The sequence below is a fragment of the Pogoniulus pusillus genome, chromosome 15 (assembly GCF_015220805.1).
Source record: "Pogoniulus pusillus isolate bPogPus1 chromosome 15, bPogPus1.pri, whole genome shotgun sequence".
NCBI classification, from domain to species: domain Eukaryota; kingdom Metazoa; phylum Chordata; class Aves; order Piciformes; family Lybiidae; genus Pogoniulus; species Pogoniulus pusillus.
In genome coordinates, this window is record NC_087278.1 from 25,125,351 (window position 1) to 25,143,135 (window position 17,785).

The 17,785-nt window shown below is 51.5% G+C and overlaps 1 protein-coding gene across 1 annotated transcript; it reads right to left on the minus strand.

The window, feature by feature from the left end:
• Nucleotides 1-6,267: 6,267 nt before the first annotated feature.
• PTMS (parathymosin) lies at nucleotides 6,268-10,126 on the minus strand. The gene is made up of 5 exons (XM_064155868.1): nucleotides 9,742-10,126; nucleotides 9,054-9,125; nucleotides 8,007-8,082; nucleotides 7,805-7,869; nucleotides 6,268-7,264 (listed from the first exon to the last, which is right to left on the minus strand). The coding sequence occupies exons 1-5, from the start codon at nucleotides 9,787-9,789 to the stop codon at nucleotides 7,214-7,216; spliced, it is 312 nt and encodes a 103-aa protein (XP_064011938.1). The 5' UTR covers nucleotides 9,790-10,126; the 3' UTR covers nucleotides 6,268-7,213.
• Between the last annotated feature and the right edge of the window lie 7,659 nt (nucleotides 10,127-17,785).

Below are 17,785 nucleotides of genomic sequence, written 5' to 3' on the forward strand. Positions count from 1 at the left end.
TGATGTTTTCGTCTGAGTGGCTCTGCTTAGATGTTTTGGTCCTTGCAGCTTCAAGTTTGAAGCTACTCATAGTCTTCTGCTTTATGCTGGATCTTTGAGGTGCTCTGCAGTTTATTTACAGGCTTTAACTGGCCTGGGAAACCACAGTGTGATTTGAGGACTGAGCTCTCAGCTGTGCAACTTGGAATCAGCTGGTCTGGGTGCTCCTGAGGTGGAAAAGGGCCTCGTGTCAAGCATCCTGACTGCTGTGTGCCCAGAGCCAGAGCAAACACAGTGAGCAACAAGAGGTTACTCACCAGGAAGAGATAAGGAAGAACTTCGTGCCAGGAGGCCGCCAGCAGAAAGTGGCCACACCTGGGCAGACAGCAGGGGAGGTCTGGCAGGGGCTGCAGAAGGAGCAAAAGCTGCTGAGCAGGTTGGCAGCTGACAGGCACCTGGACAAGAAGCAGAGTTTCCAGAGGTCAGACTGGGATTCACTGTGAGACTTCTGGCACTGACTGGGAAACTGTGCTGGCATTCAGCCAGACCTGGACAGGCTGGGAGCTGGGCAGAGAGGAACCTTATGAAGTTCAATAAGGGCAAGTGTAGGGTCCTGCACCTGAGGAGGAACAATGGACCAGAACAGGTGAGAGGCTGACCTGCTGGGAAGCAGCTTTGTGGAGAAGGACCTGAAACTGCTGGTGGATTACAAATTCACCATGAGTCAACAATGTGCCCTCATGGCCAAGAAGGACAACAATATTAAGTGTGGCCTGCAGTGACAGGATGAGGGACAATGGTTTGAGAAGAGATTTAGATTGGATGTTAGGAACAAGTTCCGCACCATGAGGGTGCTGCAACACTGCAACAGGTTGCCCAGGGAGGTAGCTGAGGCCCTATCCCTGGAGATATTCAATGTCAGGCTGGCCAAGGCTGTGAGCAAGCTGCTCTAGTGCAGGATGTCTCTGCTGACTGCAGGGGGTTGGACTGGACGATCTTTGGAGGCCCCTTCCAACTGAAACCATTCTGTGATTCTGTGCTGGGTACATGGGATCTCAAAGCATGCAGAGATGATGTCACCTCTGCTTACAGCACAGGGCTCTGGAATGGTTCCATGATTTGACAAAAGGTGAGGAAAAATGGAAAAGACTTTAAGAGTGTACAAAGCCTGGACTTGAGACCTGGAGATCTTCCTTCCAAGTACACAGAACTTGAGGGGTTTGATCTATTTTACCTAATCTGAGGGAAACAGTGGTGAGCTCAGGCAGCAATTTCACTGCAAGCAAAAGAAAATTCCTTTCACATGTCACAAATTGTTGCTGGGGGATGTTGGTGAACCTAGAACTGTAAATGAGTCCAAACAGGCATGGAGGATGAATTCCTCACTGCCTTTGCAGTATGCTGGTCTGAACACCAGGTCAGGATGTCCTGGACTTCTGTTTGCAAGAAGCATCTGTATAGAGCAGAATGGTAAGAAAAGGCCTTGAAGTCCAACCACTCTGTATCTCTACCAAGTCTCCTTCTCAACCATGTCCCTCAGCACCACATCTCTGCTTCTTTTAAACACCTCCAAGCATGGGGATCCAACCACGTCCCCAGGCAGCCTGTGCCAGTCTTGGAGAACCCTTTCAGTCAAGAAGTTTCTTCTCACATTCAGCTTAAACCTCCCCTGGTGCAGCTCTGATGTTCCAACTTTCAGTGCCTTCCCTTAGGGATTTTGTGCTGGCCATAGCAGAGCTCTGGGCTGGAGACCACCAGCACAACTATTCACAACTCTTTTTGCACTCTTACATTCACAATCTACCTTTGATGTCTTCTCCCCATGAGGAGAAGCTGTGAAATAGGGGCAGATTCTGTGCTCCAGCAGAGGGACATAAAGATGACTGGTGGCTCAAAATGAACCCCCAAATCTGTCTGTAAAAGATGTGTATGGTTTTCACAGCAAGGTTCTGACGTGGGAGGAACTCTTGTGGTGGCCATTTCACCTGCAGGCTGTTGCCATGAAAAACGATGGCATCCTCTTGGTGTGCCCTAGGATATGGAACTCTCTGCATGAAAGAGGAAGCCAAGTGAGCTGATCACCATCATGTCAATGAAGTGCTGTCTCTTCAGATTTCTCCAGGCTTTGCCCCTGCTCACAGCCCTGACTGGAGAAGGGCTTGCCTAAAAGTGCTTGTGGGCTCTTTTCAAGACACACAGAAAAAGCCTTGTGGACTTGCTCTGCAAGAAACCTCCATCCAGCCTGGCCTTGAACACCTTCAGGAAGGGGCATTCACAGCCTCCCTGGGCAACCTGTGCCAGTGTCTCACTACCCTCATTGTCAAGAATTTCTTCCTAATCTCCAGTCCCAATTTGCCCTTTTCAAGCTTCAATCCATTCCCTCTCATCCTGTCACTCCAAGCCCTTGTCAAAAGTCCCTCCCCAGCTTTCTTGTAGCCCCCTTCAGGTACTGGAAGGCTGCTCTAAGGTCTCCCTAAGAGCCTTCTCTTCTCCAGATTGAACAGCCTGTCCCCACAGGGGAGGCTCTTCAGCCCTCTGATCATCTTGGTAGATTCCTTTGGACCCACTCCAGCAGCTCCATGTCTCTGTTATGCTGGGGACACCAGAACTGGAGGCAGTGCTGCAGGTGGGGTCTCAGCAGAGCAGAGGGGCAGAATCCCCTCCCTGTGCTGCTGCTCTCCCTGCTTTGGATGCAGCCCAGCACACAGCTGCCTTCTGGGCTGCCAGTGACCATTGCTGGCTCCTGGTGAGTTTGTCACCAGCTGACACTCCCAAGCCCTTCTCCACCAGACTGCTTCACTAACTCAGCTTCACTGTTTTTTGAAAGCTGATGGGGCAGTGTGATCAGACTTTCCTGGAGCAAGAAGGGTTTTTCCTCCCAGAGCAGCAGTGCCTGGAGGTCTCACTTTTTCCATCTCTGAAGGAGGTGTCACAGTTGTGCCCCCACTGTGGTGTTCATTAAGCTGGACTTGTTTCAGTTTTTGGCCTAAAGCTGTTGTGAAAGCCCAAAGAGGCTGAGCAAAGTGGATCATTTGCCTAAGGGGGAAACATGGTGACAGCTTTAAGATGCAAAGAACATTTGTGTCTGTGGCTTCAGACTCAGATCAGACTTTCCATAACAGAGAGAGCAGGAGATGGGATGGGACCTCTGAAGATCTCTATCACAACTCCCTTGGTTGCAGCAAAGCTGACTTCAAAGCTAGGTCAAGTTGCTTTGCTTAGCCAGAAGATTCATTTAATGGATGTGGAGTTCAGCTGCCTCCTCTCATGCTTGCCCTCAGCAGCTCACCACTGCAGCCAGAGCTGTCCTCTTATTCATAGAATCAACCAGGTTGGAAGAGACCTCCAAGCTCATCCAGTCCAACCTAGCACCCAGCCCTAGCCAGTCAACCAGACCATGGCACTAAGTGCCTCAGCCAGGCTTTGCTTCAACACCTCCAGGAATGGCAACTCCACCACCTCCCTGGGCAGCCCATTCCAATGCAAATCACTCTCTCTGCCAACAACTTCCTCCTAGACCTCCCCAGCTCAACTTGAGACTGTGCCCCCTTGTTCTGTTGCTGGTTGCCTGGCAGAAGAGACCAACCCCACCTGGCTGCAGCCTCCCTTCAGGTAGTTGTAGACAGCAATGAGGTCCCCCCTGAGCCTCCTCTTCTCCAGGCTAAACACCCCCAGCTCCCTCAGGCTCTCCTCATAGGGTTTGTGTTCCAGGCCCTTCACCAGCTTCGTTGCCCTTCTCTGGACACATTCCAGCACCTCAGCAGCAGCCTTCAGCAGGCTGCACCTGCAGAGTCACCCAAGGAGGAGCAGCTTGTATCCCGCCAGCACTATTCTGGCAGGCTTACCACCCTCCACCTTCAGGAGGTGAGCTTGCCACCCTGGGGCAAGTCCTAGCTGTCCAGTGATCCCTGCTGGGAAGTCAGAGGTCACAAACCCAGCCAAGCCCTGGTGGGTGGCTCTCTCTGCTCCTTGCACTGGCAGATGTGTTTGCCTCTCTAAACTGCACAGAACTGAGGGAACTCTGCCCATGGTCCCAGGAATGAAATGAAAGGAGTGGAGAATTAGCAGAGAGCCCAGAACAGTGCACAAGGCCCCTGAGCCATATTGTTGCCTCTGAGGAGTCACTGCTGAAGGTGGACCTTCTTCTTGCCTTGGTGACATCAGCACACCACAGGTCCCCCTGTGGAAGGGGAATTAGACCAGGGTATAAAGAGCATCTTCAGGTAGGGGTGCAGGTGAAGCACACAGGCAGGCCTGGGCTGAACTGCAGTGCAGCACGCTGCCTCCTCAGCTTATCCTGGGAATGCATGCAGCTTCTTCTTGTGGTCACCTGTCAGCTGAAACACCACCAGGTACAGCAGGGATCTTTGCAGAGCCAGGGAAAGGGAAGGCACTCTGCAGTTTCCCGTTGGACTGTCTGCAGCACTCACCTTGGGTCCTTAGTGGGTCCTGCAGGTCACTGAGGTTAAACAAAGAGGCAGATTTCTTGAAATTGTTTCTGGTTCTGTGGGTGTAGCTTAGGTCTCATGGAATTGTTTGAGTTGGAAAAGCCCAAAGGTTCTGTAACTCTGCCAAGTCTGGTGCTAAACCCTGTCCCTCAGCACCACATCTCTGCCTGTTTGAAACACCTCCAGGTATGGGGGGTTCAACCACCTTCCTGGGCAGCCTCTGCCAGTCTTTGATGAATCCTTTCAATCAAGAAGTTAGTTCTAACATCCAACCTAAACCTCCTCTGGTGCAACTTGAGGCCATTTCCTCTGCTTCTACCACTTGTTACTAGGAAGAAGAGGCCAACCTCCACCTGAGTCCAGCCTCCTTTCAGGGAGTTGTAGAGAGCAGTGAGGTCTCCCCTCAGCCTCCTTATCTTCAGGCTTAACAACCCCAGTCCCTCAGCTGCTCCTCACCAGACCTGTTCTCCAGACTCTTCCCCAGCTTTGTTGTTCTTTTCTGGGCCTGCTCCAGCCCCTCAATATCCTTTTTGGAGGGCCCCACAACTCATCCCTCAAAGTGTGGCCTCCCCAGTGCTGAATACAGGGTGGCAATCACTGTCCTGGTCCTGCTGGCCATACCATTGCTAATCCAGGCCAGGATGTAATGGGTGCTGGGTGAAGTGGGGCACCCACACCATGCAGTGCAGTGAGATTGCCCTGGGAAGGCAGGGGCCACTGGAGATGTTGATAGGTGGGAAGGGACTTGGCAGCAGCTGTGCCCTTTGCACTACATCTTGTGTCCCTCTGCATCCTGGGGCCAGGCCTGCAGGAGAAAGGATGAGAAGAAACCGCCTCAAGTTGCACCAGGGTGGCATAGGTTAGACATTAGAAGAAACTTCTTCACTGAAAGGGTTCTCAAACGTTGGAACAGGCTGTCTAGGGAGGTGGTTGAGCCTGGAGGCGTATAAAAGACAGAGATGTGTTTCTGAGGAACATGGTTCAGCACCAGAGATAGAAAATGGTTGGACTGGATGAGTCTTTTCCAACCACAATGATTCTGTGATTCTCTGATGATGTCAGCTCGTGCTTCATCTCTCCAGAGACAAGCACCTCTCTGCACTCTGGTACCTGACCTGCTGTTGCAGTTGGCCACACACAAAGCCACTGCTGCCCAAACAAAAGTTGGCGTCATTTGCAGCTCCCAGAGTGACTGCCAAAGTGTGAGTTAAACCAGCAGGAAACACTACCAGCAGCTAAAGGTCTGCAAAGGTAGGAAGGCCAGTGCTTGGCAGGTCTCTCCTAGCTGGCTGGCAGGACAGAGACCCAAAGGTCTTGCCTCCTGAAGTACTTCCCTGCTGCTGCAGTTGCAACTGCACAGGTCACATCTGATGCAGCGAGAGCAGGGAGCCCGTAAGACAGCACAGTGAGAGAAGTCCTCTTACAGGTCCAGCAGCTGCAGCTTGGGTTCCCTTTCTGGGCTTCTGCCACCTAGGCCTTGTAGTGGCCAGCCAGTACCTGAAGGGGCCACAAGAAGGCTGCAGAGAGACTGTTTGCAGAGGCCTGCAGGAATAGGATGAAGGACAATGGTTTGAAATGAGGGGAGATTTAGATTGGATGTTAGGGACAAGTTCTACACCATGAGGGTGCTGGAACACTGCAGGAGGTTGCCCGGGGAGATGGTTGAGGCCCCATCCCTGGAGATACTCCAGGTCAGGCTGGACGAGTCTGTGAGCAAGCTGATCTAGTGGAAGATGTCCCTGTTGACTGCAGGGAGGCTTGACTGAATGCACCTTTGGAGGTCCTTCCCAAACCTAACCATAGTGTTCAGGCACAAGAGCGTACACCAAGCTCTCTGAACTCTTTTTAAACACTTTTATTTACAGTGCCAGTTGCAAACAATATATATATTTATATCCATGGTCCTCGTGGTGGCTGTGCCATAGAAAATGCTGCGGCTGGACTGCCTTTCATCTATAAAAAATGGCCACAAGAAAATCTGAAGGGAATAAAGAATGGAAATCAAAGTTTGGTCCCCAATTGTTTCCTCTTGATTTGTTTTTAAAAAGCCTCCAAATTAAAGGGGAAGAAAACAATCAACCGAGAACTATGCAGTTCAGATAAAATTCACACATACAAACACCATTATCTTCTGAAAAATGCACGAGGGCCAGCTTGCTGTCATAGAAATGTGAAAAAAACCCCACAGAGCTGAAAATAAATTCTGTCTCCATGTGGAACAGAACCAGCATTTGCTTGGAAGATTCTTTTGTCTCTCAGGGCTCAGTGGAAAAGCAGCCGAGGGGAAGCTCAGGGCTAGAAAGCACACTAGGAAATCAGTGTCTGCAACCTGCTGAGCTCCAGGAGGGTATCTGACAACAGGTCTGGGGAGCAGAAGCTGTCAAGAATCTGTTATATTGGTGACAAAAACAAAAGAAACAACAACAGGGAAAAAAAAAAAAAAAGAGGGTGAGCAGAAAGGGCAGGAGAGGTGCTGGCCACACGAGAGGCCTGGTACAGGGAGCTGGCACAGTGCCCTTCCAGGCCCCAGGAAACAAGGAAATTTGAGGGAAGAGTGGGGCACAGCTGAAGGGATGTGGGGAACTGGAATAACTGCAGCTGGGGATTGTCACAGACGGACTCAGTCTTCAGTCGAGAAGCAAATGCTGTCTTCCCTGTTGGAGAGCAGGTCTAATCTTCCCTCATCTGAGACTGTGTGAAGCCAGAGACTAAGGGACAGTGCAAGCAGAGGCTGGAATGAAGGAGAGATGGACGGAACAGAAGAGATGGTGGGGGGGGGGGGTCACTCAAGCTGAAGATCCATTTTCTGTCTTCTGCCTCTTTGGATCCACTTCATCCTGCATAGGGCACAGACACGAAGAGGTTGTTATCAGCCACTACATCAAGACACAGAAATGCTTCAAAAGATGCCTACTGCTGTGCTTTCCTTCACCCTGGTACCTGACCCAACTGTTCTGTTTACAGTTCCCATTCAGATGGGGACAGTCCCACCTGCAGGGATACCCACGCTGTCTCTTTCAGGAAGAGAAGCCCAGGTTTACATCCCTTCAGAGCCTGACAGCCACCCTCTCAACTCCCATTCTGGCCTAAAGCCCAGGAACTGCAAGGGTTTCAGGGTTCATGGCCCAGCACAATCTCAGACACCTTTGCTCTCACTCAGCACTGTGACCATCAGTGGAAGGACCTGGACCCCAGAAGGAATCTACAGAGCTGTATTATCCCCTTGCCACGACAGATCTGTTTACCTAGCTGCTGCTGAAGCAGAGACCCAAAGCCAATCTGAGATGCTCCAGCAGCAGCATCCATATGGATTTGATCAGCACATGGCAGGTAACCTAGACCCCTCTCCCTGTCATTACTCTTGCACTCCAGCTCACCTCTTCCTTCTCTGCAGATCGTTTTTCTGCATGACCATCCTGCTCTTGCCCATTCTCATCTCCTTCTAAGCACAAGGAAGAAAAAAAATTACATGTTAGTTGAAGCAGCATTTAAGAGAATGTCACCTCACAGAGGACTTGGAGAAGGAATTCCACTCCATGACCAGCCCAATTCCTCCCACTCTCCATATACTATTCCTACCTTCTTCATCACCACCTTCTTCATCCACATCATCAGGACTGTCTTCCTCAGCCTCTTCAGCTCCATTTTCATCATCCTGAATGAAACAAATTTGCCACAGGAAAAACTGACATCAGGATGTCATTTTCATGTGCAAATACAAAAACTATCTCTATAGCTCCAGCTGCTTCAGGGTCCTGTCTCAGATGTGACTTGTGACCTCTGCACTGTTACTCAGGCACCGTAATTCCCACCATCCCATCTAAAACCCTCCTCCCAACAAGCCTTCTTTACTAAACCAGCCCTTCCAGTCTCTCCATACCACTATGAATCACCCTTATTTCCACAAGCTTATGTCCAAGCTGCTGCCATCTATCAGAACATCTCTCTGGTTACAGGCTGGTGACGGTCTATGCTTTTAACACATCTGCTTCCCAGTCCCTTCTGACCTTCATCAATCTCTTGTGTATTTCCTCACTGTTCCTTCTCCCTCCTTTCTATTTTATTTGCCTTACACAATCATAAAATTGTTTTGGTTGGAAAAGACCAAGCCCAACTCTAATTAACTCCATCACACCTGATGCTAAATCATGTCCCTCAGCACCACATCTGTACATCTTTTAAGCACTCCGGGGATGAGGATTCAACCACCTGTTTGGGGAGCCTGTTGTCGTCTCTGAGAACCCTTTCAGTAAAGAAGTTTCTTCTGATAGCCAACATAAACCTCTCCTGCTGCAACTTAAGGCCATTTTTTTATCCTATTACCAATCTCCACCTCACTCCAGCCTCCTTTCAGGGAGTTGTAAAGAGCCAGAAGACCTCACCTCAGCCTCCTTATCTCCAGGCTCAACGATCCCAGTTCTCTCAGATGCTCGTCACTAGCCTTCTTCTCCAAACCCTTCACTGTTGCCCTTCTCTGGACCTGCTCCAGTACCTCAAGATACTTCAGTGGATGCAGAATCGCATCTCCCGTGCCACATTCCTCCTAACTCCTACTTGCCCTTGTCTCCAATCCCTTCCTTGACCTTTTTTCCCCCCCCCTCTGAATGTCCCTCAGAAGGTTCTCACCTCTACTATCTCCTTCTTCTTTTCTTTGAGGACTGTTTTCTCCTCGACTTTTACCTTCTTTTCTTTCATTTCCTGTATACATGATTAGAAAGGCAAACAAACACAAAACCGTAACAAAACATTCCAGCGATCGGCGGCGAGACAAGACGCTGATGCTAAACAAAGAGGGTTTAGCGGAGACGCGGGTAGCAGGGAGAAGACATGTCGGGCATTAAACCTGCCTGCCCTGACAAAGACAAAGCGCCGAAAACGCGCCGGAGCTACTTTTACACCGCACACACGTGGAAACCAGAAGTACCGGAGAGTTTAAAGAACCTCGTCGGTAGGATCGAGGCGTTTCCGGCCCCCCTCCCCCCGCCACCACCCGAGGGACCGTGGCTTAAGTGCCCACACAACTCTCCGCCCTCCCCGGGGCCCCGCCGCGTTAAACCGCCGTTCTCATAACGGCTCGGCCGCCTCCCGTCCTAACGCGCTCCGCTCGAGTCGAGCGGAACCCGAACGAGCCCAGCCGGCCCCAGCGCGCCCCGGCCTACGGCGCCCCCCACCGGCCCGGGCAAACCCCAGCCGCCGTCGTGCCGAGCGCCGCCGCGAAGCGAGCAGGCCCGGTGCCCTCCTCCCCCCTCCCGCCGGCCTTATCGGGAGCGGACGGGCTGCGAGGTTTTGGCGGGGACACGCGGGGGTGTCTCACCTTAGCGCTCAGCTCAGCCGGCGCCTCCTCGGCGCATTTTTCCGACATCCTGGCGCTGCTAGCGGAGGGGCCGGTGGCAAGCGTGCGGAGTGGCAGGCAGCGAGAGAGGCGGGAGGCCCGGGCGGGGGGGGGGGCTGTGTACAAAGGGGGGAGCGGTCAGCAGGGGAGCGCCAAGTCCCGGCGAGCCAGGGCTCCCGCTCCGCGGTCTAAAGCACCAGGGTCTCCCGCGGTGGGTGGGGGTAGGCGCCGGGAGAAGGGGATTTATAGACCGCCCGGTGACGAGGGAAGGCGGGACCTGGGGAGGGAGGGGAGAGGGCCGCGCCGCCAGGAGCGCGGCGGCTGGAACAATGTGCGCTCGGCAGGAGCCGCCGACAGCGGCGTTTCGCTGCAGCTCCCGCCCCCTCCGTCGAGGCCCGCCGGGGGCGCGAAGCGCGAAATGCCCACCCCGCTCTTCGCGCCGGGCCGCGGGGAAGCCAAAAGCCTCTGCCCACTGCCCCTGTAGGCGCGGGGGAGGCGTGTTGTAACGACCAGACACTGGTTTGGCCGGGATCGTGCGGTCTTCCCGCCTGGAATTTTCCACTCCTGCTGGAAGGGCGGCCCAGGCTGGGTCTGCTCCCGCCCCTGGGCGCTGGGCGTGCTGCGCGGGAAGGCGCCGGGCGGGGCGACAGCAGGGCTGGGGCTGCTTTTTCCCGCGCTCTGCTCGCAGTTGAGGGGGAAGCGGGGGGGGGAAGTGCGCGTCCCAGTTCCCCATATTAGGAGGGACTAATGAGTGGGCGCCTGATTGGGTTATTCAAATGAGCTCTCTGCCTGGCAACAGGTTTTCCATTGGCTGCCCGGGGGGGTGGGGTTGCTGGCGGAGTGAAGGGGGGGCGGAAGGAGGTATGGGAGGCGCCGTCTCTGACACGTGGGGTGGTGGGGAAGGCGTGCGAGGGACCGAGGCTGTTAGGTGGTCAGGGTGATCAGCCCTCGGGCTTGTGCTTGCGGGTTGCTGTAAGGCTCGGCTCGGCTTGGCTTGGCTTGTCTTGGCTTCTGCCCCTGGCCAGCATCCACTCCTGTGGGGGCTCCCTGGGCGGTGTGTGGGTCCTGGCTGGCTGCCGGGACCTGTTTGGAAGGAGGGGGTGTTGTGTGCATTCGCCCCTTAAAGCGAGGGAGGCTGCGGTGTAGTGAGCGGCGCCGCGCCTCAGCGCTGGTATTACTCCGTGGTAGGTGTTAGGGAGCTTTCCTCCCGCCCTCCCCTCCCCCAGTCTCCTAATCTCCGGGAGTCTCAGGCCGAAGCCGCCCATTGCCAGCCGAGGTTCTGAAAGCGAGGTGGGGCTGAAGGAAGCTGCGGCTCGACCGGGCACCGCATGGGGAGCAACACTGACCCCTATTGCCTACCGCCGAACGGAACTTTTTACTGGAGCCACGCTGACCGCCGGTACCTTGGTGGTGCCTCCGGCCCTCTGAAGGACTCTCCATGTGGTTCGGAGCTTGCTTCTCAGTAAAAGCCCTTTCTGCGGGCTGTGTACTGCAGCTACAGCGATTTGTTGCTCACTAAGCACATGCCCCTGTTGCCGTGCTTCACAGAGTCACAAGAGTGGGGGGGTTAGAAGGCACCTCTGAAGATCAGCTAGTCCAAACCCGTGCTAAAGCACGATTGTCTATAGTAAATCACACAGGAACACATCCATGGGAGTTTGGAACGCCTCCACAGATGGAGGTGAGGAGGATTTCTCTTGTCCCACTCTTGGTCACAGCACACATACAATCTCTGTGCACTTGCAAGCCTAGATACAAACTTGAGTGTGCATGGGAGTAGGGATGAATGTACACAGCCACTCTCAGGTACAAGGAAAGCTTATTAAACGTCTGCTTGGAAAATGTCTTCAGGCATGCAAGCCCTTCTTGTTCTGATACAACAAACTCAGCCTCTGTGCAAAGTGGGGATTTAGAAGTGGTGCTCTGAGTTGCATGCAGAGTGCTTCAGTCTGAGCTTTTAACAGAAAAAGTGATTTGTAGTGTAGTAGAGGAAGGGCAGTCAGTATGTATCTCCTAAAGGAAAGTATGGAAGAGACTGGGGAAACTTCATTATGTGACAGGGAGCTAAAAGGTCTCTGCTTTGTCATCTTGTCTCCTCTGCAGCCACAGTTGATTCTCTCATGATTTGACTGATCTACATTCTTAGCTACATTCAGTGCACAGTGCCTGAAATTGAATTTCTGGAACTACAGCCAAAATCAGGAACCAAAACTATAAAGTGGCCAGATACTGTGCCTCGCTGCTTCTGCTTATCAGCAGACGATGTGGCTCATAGCTATTCCGTTCCCTCCACCAGTCCAGGTTTTTTATCCTTCACATGCTCAACTACTGAAAACGTAAAACTACACCGACGTGCATCCCTTGGCAGAGGCATTGTCATATTAAGGCACAATCAGGCCTTGGCACAACATCTTTTCAGGGAGAAAGCAGAGATGACACTGGGTGATGTTCTGCAGCTGGAGCACCTTGCTGACACGCGTGGCACACCCACAGATGCACACAAGCAAGCACTGGTCTGTGCACGGGAAGCACGTGTCCAGCAGCCTGGAGGCTGGGCTGCTGGGTCACCTCTGCAAGCTGTTCTCTTGTCTGTCACCTCTCTCTTACAGTTCTTCCAGCATGCAGCCTCAGATCTTCCTTTCCATGTTCCCCACTGTGTCCCCTTTGCAGGTTTTACCTCATCTGTTGCTTCTCAACTTTTGCTTCCTGCCTGTATTCTGGGCACCATTCCTTACGTGGCTTTCACCCTGGCCTCTCTATGTGACATCCTTTATCCCATGTACATCTCACATCCCCTCTTTTCCATGTGTCCCATTATGCTCTACTTGTCTCCATGTATGTTTTTTCCATTAAATACAGTGTGAAACTGTTTATCCCAGCTCTTCTTGCCCTTCAGATCCTGATGCTGAGGTTCCCTTAACTTCCAGTGTGCAGCTGCTTTGCTCAAGACTTGAGGGCATGCCTTAGCAGTCTCACTTAACTCTTCCTTGTGTCTTCTGCTCCTGCATCTGATTTGTGCCACCCCACATTTCATCTGCTGGGTCGATTTGCACGTTTTCTCTTCTCTCCCATCTGTGTTTTTCCCTATGTGGCAAATGTTGAGTATAGTCTTTGCAGATGTGAGTCCCTTTTCAGTATCTTCTGCAGTCTTTGCCTCGAGATGCTTTGCCAAGTCAGCAGAATATGTTCTGTCATTTTCAGACTCTTACGTCCTTGGGCAAAATGAGGGACGTGCAGAATCTGAATCATTGTGGTTAGAAAAGACCTTAAAGATCACTGAGTCCAACCATACTCTAACTCTACCAGTCCTGGTGCTAAACCATGTCCTTCAGCATCATATCTCTGCCTCTTTTAAACACCTCTAGAGATAGGGGAACTCAACCATCTTCAGTGCTGAGAACACTTTTAGTCAAGTTTCTTCTAATAGCCAAACAAAACCTCTCCTGGTGTAATTGAAGGTCATTTCCTCTCACCCTGTCACTTGTTAGTAGGTAGGAGAGATCAGTCTCCACCTCGCTCCAGCCTCCTTTCAGGGAGTTGCGGAGAACAAGGAGGTTTCCCCTCAGCCCTGTGTCCTGCAGAAGTTAGGTGGTACAGCACTGCTGAGGAGCACAGGCACTGTGTGTCTGCCTGCAGCCCAGACAACCGCACAAATGTCACATTCTCCCTACAGTAAGTTGCTGTGCTGCGCTTTGTGTTCATGCAGGTGTGTTTGGGCACAGGATGCGTGGATTTCTGTAGGGTGGTGTTATCTCTGTTAATGCATTTAGTTCTGTATAGAAGGTATGGCACTTCTCTGCTGAGGTAAGCTGCCAGATGTGGGCATGTGCTTCATATATATCTGAGTTTTCATGCATGATGCATGTTTCTCTGCCTCCTGCATATGCAGCATGCCCCTAGAAGCAAGCACTTAGGCATTTTGTTTTCATACCTTCATAGTCTTGTCACTGTCTTCTGTTGGGGGAGGGAGGAGTGGCCCATGCATTTGACTCCCCTTACCCAAACCAGCAGCAGTTTGGTGCTGAGTTCAAAAGAGGTAAAAGCCCGAGCTGTAGCTGGGCCAAGAACTCACAGAGTCACAGAATGTTAGGAGTTGGAAGGGACCTCCAAAGATCATCCAGTCCAACCACCCTGCCAGAGCAGGATCACCTAGAGTAGTCACACAGGAACACATGCAGGAGGTTTGGAATGTCTCCAGAGAAGAAACAAAGGAGCAAGGTAAACAAAGGCAGTTATAGGTACAAGGAGCCTTGTGCATGTCTCCCATCGCATGCACTGTGAACCAGACACTTTCTGTCGTCAATCCAATGTGACAGCCCAAGTCTGAGCAAGCCTTTGAGCAATCCTTGCCAGGCAGTGTGACTGCTCAGTGGTGATCTCCAGCAGCAAGATCTTTTACCACTGGCAGATGGCTTGATGAGCCAAGTTTGAGTTCTCCCTGAAGAGAGCTGGGCTGCCCATCAAGCAGCTCCCCCCTGGAGCAGGGAGGCTGCTCAGTGTTCACAGATGTTAGGCATTTAGCTTAAGTAAGTGAAGTTCTAACTAGAATGAATCACTTGGAGTTGTAATGTGGAGTGCTGTAGAGTAGTGTTTGCTTAGCTGTACTTGGCATGTGGAGCTGGACTTGCTGCAGCCTAAGGCCTCAAAGCTGTGAACTTCCACTTACATTTACTGCACATGAACCTGGCCTGGGCAAAACAGGGCCTCCAGAACCTGCTGCCTAAAGCAGAAAGTAAGGAGGATTCAAGGCTCCACCATTAACAACAGGTGCAACCAGACAGTGCCCTGGCCAGAGACAGTGAAGTAGTTAAATGAGGAGTCAGAAGTTGTCAAACCAAACTAACTTTCTGGCCCCAGTGAGGAACAAGAAGACCTCAGTCCCAAATATTATTATAGAACCCAGATGTCATGTGAGGGGCAAGTGAGTGACCAGGGTAGCATTGCCCAGGGATTTCTTTGTTCAGCTGGGAACCCTTTCCAGAGGCTCTCTGTGTGAGGTGACCCTGCTGCTGTAGCACTCTGCCACAACTCATTCTCCATGCAAACCAGTCCAAATCACTTCTAACTTGGTGTTTCCCTCATCTCATTCCTCCATGCAGTCAGCAATAGTGACCCTTGTCATCCACCTCTACTCCACACTTCTACAAATTCTCTAAGGCATCTGAAAAACTCATCCTCAGCACAGGAGGGTCTGGGGTTTCTTTTTCTGTGGAAGGCTGAACAGTCTGAGCCATTTTCTGAACAAAAACAGAGAACAAGACTGTGTATTTTAAAAGAGTAATCATTAAATGACTCCTAACTAACTACAAGAAAGACTTTGAAGTGTCAGAGCTTTGTCCAGAAAAAGGCAATAGAGCTGATGAAGGGTCTGGAGAACAGGCCTGGTGAGAAGTGTGTGAGGGAACTGGGGTTCAGCTTGGAGAAAAAGGAGGTTCATAGAATCAACCAGGTTGGAAGAGACCTCCAAGATCATCCAGTCCAACCTAGCACCCAGCCCTGTCCAGTCAACTAGACCATGGCACTAAGTGCCTCAGCCAGGCTGTTCTTGAACACCTCCAGGGACAGCCCATTCCAATGCCAATCACTCTCTCTGGCAAGAACTTCCTCCTAACATCCAGCCTAGACCTCCCCCAGCACAACTTGAGACTGTGTCCCCTTGCTCTGTTGCTGGTCACCTGGGAGAAAAGACCAACCCCCACCTGGCTACAGCCTCCCTTCAGGTAGTTGTAGACAGCAATGAGATCACCCCAGAGCCTCCTCTTCTGCAGGCTGCACACCCCCAGCTCCCTCAGCCTCTCCTCATAGGGCTGTGCTCCAGGCCTCTCACCAGTTTTGTCACCCTTCTCTGAGAAGGTTGAAGGGAGAATTCTCCCTCTACAACTCCCTGAAAGCAGGTTGTAGGGAGGTGGATGTTGGACAGCTCTCTAGTAAACAAGTGAGAGAGGAAATGGCCTCAAATTGCACAAGAAATTTAGGTTGGTTATTTGAAGAAACTCTGACTGCAGGGGGTTGTCAAACACTGGAACAGGCTTCCCAAACAGGCGGTTGAATCCCCATGGATTCGCATGGAGGTGTTTAAAGAGGCAGAGATGTGGTGCTGAGGGACATGGTTTAGCACCAGACTTGGTAGGGATAGAGAATGGTTGGGATCAATGACCTTAAAGGGCTTTTCCAACCAAAATTATTCTATTCTGTAAGTGGTTCCAAAACTCTTCCAAACTGTTTGCTGAACAACAGAAAAGCAGAATGCTGTGAATTTGCAATAACCTTCTTAGATTTCCATAAATACAGACAAGAATTGAGTTCCTGTCTTTACAGTGAAACTAGCCAAATCTCAGAGTGCAGAGAGGTGTCTGAATTCCTTTAGGTATTTTTATTCAAGCTGCTCATCTTTCTGTCTTGTGGCAGTGAAAAGTCCTGGCACATAATCAATGTTTTGTTCTTTCATGATGCTGTATGCTGAGGTCAAGAAGAAAGAATGCCCATGCAGTCTGGAGAAGAAGGACTTGGGGGTGTCAGTTGGTGACAAACTCACCAGGAGCCAGCAGTGGTCACTGGCAGCCCAGAAGGCAGCTGTGTGCTGGGCTGCATCCAAAGCAGGGAGAGCAGCAGCACAGGGAGGGGATTCTGCCCCTCTGCTCTGCTCTGCTGCCTCCAGTTGTGGTGCCCCCAGCATAAGAGGGACATGGAGCTGCTGGAGAGGGTCTAGAGGAAGCTACCAAGATGATCAGAGTTCTGGAGAACCTCCCCTGTGTAGACAGGATGAAAGAGTTGAAGCTTGAGGAGTGCAGACTTAGACTGGAGATTAGGGAAAAATTCTTTGGCGTGAGGGTGGAGAGACACTGCAACAGGTTGCCCAGGGACATCATAGGTGCCCTCTCCCTGGAGGTGTTCAAGGCCAGGCTGGATGAGGCCTTGAGTGACCTGGTCTAGTGGAAGGTGTCCCTGTCAATGGCTGGGGGTTGGAACTAGATGATCTTCAATGTCCCTTCCAACCCAAACAATTCTATGAATCTATGAATTGAACCCCTCTCAGCTTTGCACTGGGAGATGGCTTCCTGAGAGGCAACACTTAAATAAGCATGTGGAGGGCTGGGAACAGGATAAGTAACACCAGGAGAGGAAGCAAGAAGAGTAAAGGCAGTGATGAGTGGTAACACAGCCTGTCAGAAGACTGGAGAGAGGAGGGATGTTTTCAGTCCCGATTTCTGTGAGCCTCTCTTTGCCAGCATGGCACAGCTGGAGGTGGTTCCCGCTCAGTGTGGCTGACATTGCTGCTGGCAGGAGCAAAAAATACTCTGCAACTAATTGTGGCTGTGCAATGCAAGCTGCAGCCACCACGAGCTGACTCCAGCATCCCAAAGGTGATTTGCCACCTCTGAGGATCACATCAGAACTGGCCTTCGCTCGGGGTGAGCAGAGTTACTTGGTGGGTGATAGTTACACAAGAGGCACAGATGAAGGGAACCAATGTGGACAATGGCTGTGGGTAGCTCTGACTTCTGTTAATGATGATTTCTTTGTCTTTGCAGGCATCCACAGGGGCCCTGGAACATTTCAAGGCGTTCAGAAGCAGTTTCTGTTCTCTGGCCAAAACAATTGGTTCCTGGTGATGCCATAATATTTAGTTATATAAGGAAACCCTCTAAGACTCCAGTTTAAGTTTTAGAAGACAGGGATTTTTTTTAATACAAAGTTATGCAAGTTTGGGTGCAAGGAGACTCATGACTTAGGTCTTGCACACCAACAGGACAATGTTTCAGCTTTTTAATGCCTAAACACATGCAGATTAGTCATGTATAGGACCCAGCGCTCCATCAGCAAGTGTGCAGATGACACCAAGCTGAATGCTGTTCATATGCCAGAGGGATGGGATGTCATTCAGAAGGACCTCAACAAGCTGGACAGGTGGGCCCAGGTGACCCTCAACAAGACCAAGTCCTGCACCTCGCTTGGAACAATCCTCATTATCAGACCAGGCTGGGGGATGAGGTGATAGAGCAGAAAAGGACTTGGGGGTGCTGCT

Coding starts and splice junctions, on each gene's coding strand:
- PTMS (XM_064155868.1), bottom strand. CDS start 9,789: ATGTCGGAAAAATGCGCCGAGGAGGCGCCGGCTGAGCTGAGCGCTAAG. Junction 8,083..9,053: donor AGAAGAAGGAGATAGTAGAG/GTGAGAACCTTC, acceptor TGTTTCATTCAG/GATGATGAAAATGGAGCTGA. Junction 7,870..8,006: donor AGAAGGTGGTGATGAAGAAG/GTAGGAATAGTA, acceptor CCTTGTGCTTAG/AAGGAGATGAGAATGGGCAA.